Source organism: Seriola lalandi, unplaced genomic scaffold, assembly GCF_002814215.2.
Source record: "Seriola lalandi dorsalis isolate HSWRI2012SDOR001 ecotype SW California unplaced genomic scaffold, Sedor1 jcf7180002054814, whole genome shotgun sequence".
Taxonomy (NCBI): Eukaryota; Metazoa; Chordata; class Actinopteri; order Carangiformes; family Carangidae; genus Seriola; species Seriola lalandi.
In genome coordinates, this window is record NW_019525367.1 from 1 (window position 1) to 2,737 (window position 2,737).

At 40.8% G+C, this 2,737-nt stretch overlaps 1 protein-coding gene and 1 long non-coding RNA gene across 2 annotated transcripts in view; both read right to left on the reverse strand.

Annotated features, from left to right (window-relative positions):
* Nucleotides 1-2,144, reverse strand: LOC111669713 (uncharacterized). Its single transcript, XR_002761806.2, has 3 exons — nt 1,942-2,144; nt 386-559; nt 1-61 (listed from the first exon to the last, which is right to left on the reverse strand). It is a non-coding gene; the product is annotated as an uncharacterized LOC111669713 (long non-coding RNA).
* A 321-nt stretch (nt 2,145-2,465) lies between these two features.
* Nucleotides 2,466-2,737, reverse strand: part of LOC147817957 (uncharacterized) — a gene marked incomplete at its 5' end in the record, with an annotated part of 5,142 nt that continues 4,870 nt past the window's right edge. Inside the window, one exon of the mRNA XM_087179266.1 lies at nt 2,466-2,541. Coding sequence (XP_087035392.1) covers nt 2,466-2,541 — 76 coding nt within the window. The remainder of the gene's footprint in view (nt 2,542-2,737) is intronic.

Sequence of the window (2,737 nt, forward strand, 5' to 3'; positions counted from 1 at the left end):
ACACACACGCACACACACATACACACCGTCCTCTTCAATATCATTCCTATAGTTTCTCCATCTGTGGAGAGAAGCAGACAGACAACAGTTAGCAGCTTTAGACATTAACACAGCTACCATTTCAACTACACCCAGAAAATTTGACCAGTTTTATCTTCCCTTCACTGGCTTCCTGTCCACATCAGATCAGACTTTAAGGTGCTTTTAAAGATGTACAAAGTTCTACATGGACTCTCTCTTCCAGACCTGTCTGACCTCCTGAAACCTTATACTCCATCTGTGTCGGCTGCAGAGTCTTTTCCTATCAGAGCCCTCTGACATCAGACTGTCTGACTCCACTGAGACATCTTTGCTCTGATACTGTGTTTAGTACAACACTGCTGACCTCAGAGTCTCCAGTCTACAGTCTGGACTCTCCACAAGATCATACAGATCCTTCATGTCTGAATCCTGCAGGTGGTTTCCTCTCAGGTCCAGGTGTCTCAGATGGGAGGGGTTGGACTTCAGAACCGAGGCCAGAAAATCACAGCTGATCTTTGACAACCTGCAGAAACTCAATCTGTGTGAAGAGTGAAATATGTAGATGAAAATCATTGATGAGAGAGAGAGAGGGGGAAGTGTACAAAGCACAATGAAGGTTCCACATGAAGATGTAAATTAACAATAAGACTAAAACTAATAACAATAAGAAGATAATACCTACACAATGCAGTTTCTGGAGAAATTGCAGTGGGAGCGCTGCTTCTGCCCAAGCTGAAGCTAAACTGTGTCGCTGGCTGCTAAAGACAGAGCTACAACTAACTCCGTCCAACAGTCGGCCTGTCTGTTTGTGTGTCAGTTAGAATAACAGAGGGAAATTAATTGCCCAATGTTTCAGGACTAACACTGTACTGAAACATATTTCCAGTGAAAACTGTTGAAATGTGTGTAAATCATTGTCTTGTATTCAGTGTTGGAGCAGCATGTAGCGGGACTTTGGCAGAAAAGTCAGTAAAGTGGTTGATAAACACCACAGACATCAGAGGAGTCTCTAATCAGCTGATTTGAACCAGCATGAGAGAAATGGGGCAGATGGATGGTACTCCTGCCCCTTTGAAGGGCATAGTTCAAATTGTGCGAGTGTCTGTGCTTTGGTAGACACGTTGTCTGAAAGAAGATAAATTGCCTACGTTCTGGGAAAAAATGATGTGTGAAGAGTGAAGTTGTTGGCTGTGAGGACAAGTCAAACAAAATGTCTTAAAGCAGTTTCAGCCCTTCTCCCACTCTAGCTGTGATGTCATCCACTCCAACCTCCTCCCATAGACTCCCATTATAAACTCAAAAACTGTCAGAAAAAGCATAAAACTTAAACTGCGAATCAAAAACTATAAAAGATATCAAAAAGCCAAATACACATAAGACAGCTGAACGTCTTGGGACCCATTTAAAGTTTAAATGACGTCTCTACCTGAAAGTATGCTGAAGTAGCTCAAAAAGTTCTGAGGATTTTAACATTCTCTCCTTTCATTTTCATAGGAGAAAAGCTGACAATATGTTTGTTATTTCGGAAATTAGGAGACATAGCGCTGAGAAAAGTAATGTCCGTAATGTCCTCATTGAGGTGCACGTTTTGACATTTGAACGGAGTTTCAGCGACAAACGGCGCGGGACTAGTGGCACGTCAAAAAAGTTGGCTGAGGAAAATTTTGTGAACTGACAAATATTGTGGGATTGCTTTTTTTCAGCAATCCCGTCAATAAGACTAGAAAGAGAAGTTACAATGATAATATGGCTAATAATAATAATAATAATAATAGTAATAATAATGTAATGTTATAACAATAATAATAATGACATAAATAATTGAATACTGTTAAAAGGATGTAAGAACCACTTAAAATATATAGTATACTTGCATTAATATATGCAAAAGATTACAACAGCTCCCGTCAGTGAACTGACCTCAGAGTCTCCAGTCGACAGTTTGGACTCTCCAGTCCAGCAGACAGGATCCTCACTCCTGAATCCTGTAGGTTAGGGTTGTGACTCAGGTCCAGGTGTCTCAGGTGGGAGGGGTTGGACTTCAGAGCTGAGGCCACGACTTCACAGTGAGTCTCTAAGAGCCCACAATAATCAAGTCTGTAATAGAGAAAATATAAAATCTGTTAGAATCAAATCAGACAATTTGTAGTAAAAAATACACTCAATGTATATGATGAGAAAACAAGATAATGTTCTGCTAATGATCTGCTCTTCACATCTGTGGTTCAGATCATCTTCTCTTATTGTGTTTGACACGCAACAATAATTCTCACTGTCTCAGACCTGCAGAGCTTGGATGAATGGGAATCTTAGTTTTGCAGATAAAGGAGGGAAAATTATGTCACGTCACCTTGGAGCCGGATCCTACTATTGTCATGGATTCACAGTTATTAAGTGAAACTCCAGCCCTCATCTAGACGATTATTAAGTTCAATATCCTGAAGCTAGAGGTGATACATGTCAAGCAGAATGCACGTATCATCATACAACAGACACGAGTCGAACACAGGAGACATGAACCTGACAGTCAAAGGGAAGATGACACAACTGATTTGGCTGATCCTGTGCTGAATAATCAGGTTGAAGTTATGAAGGACGTTTTAGTGATAATGAGAGGTATTCAGCGTCACATGGATAGATCCTCTACCCTTCATTCCTCCTCTAAATATTCATCCAAATGTGAGTCGTCTACAGGGAAGAGAGACCCTGCACGCAA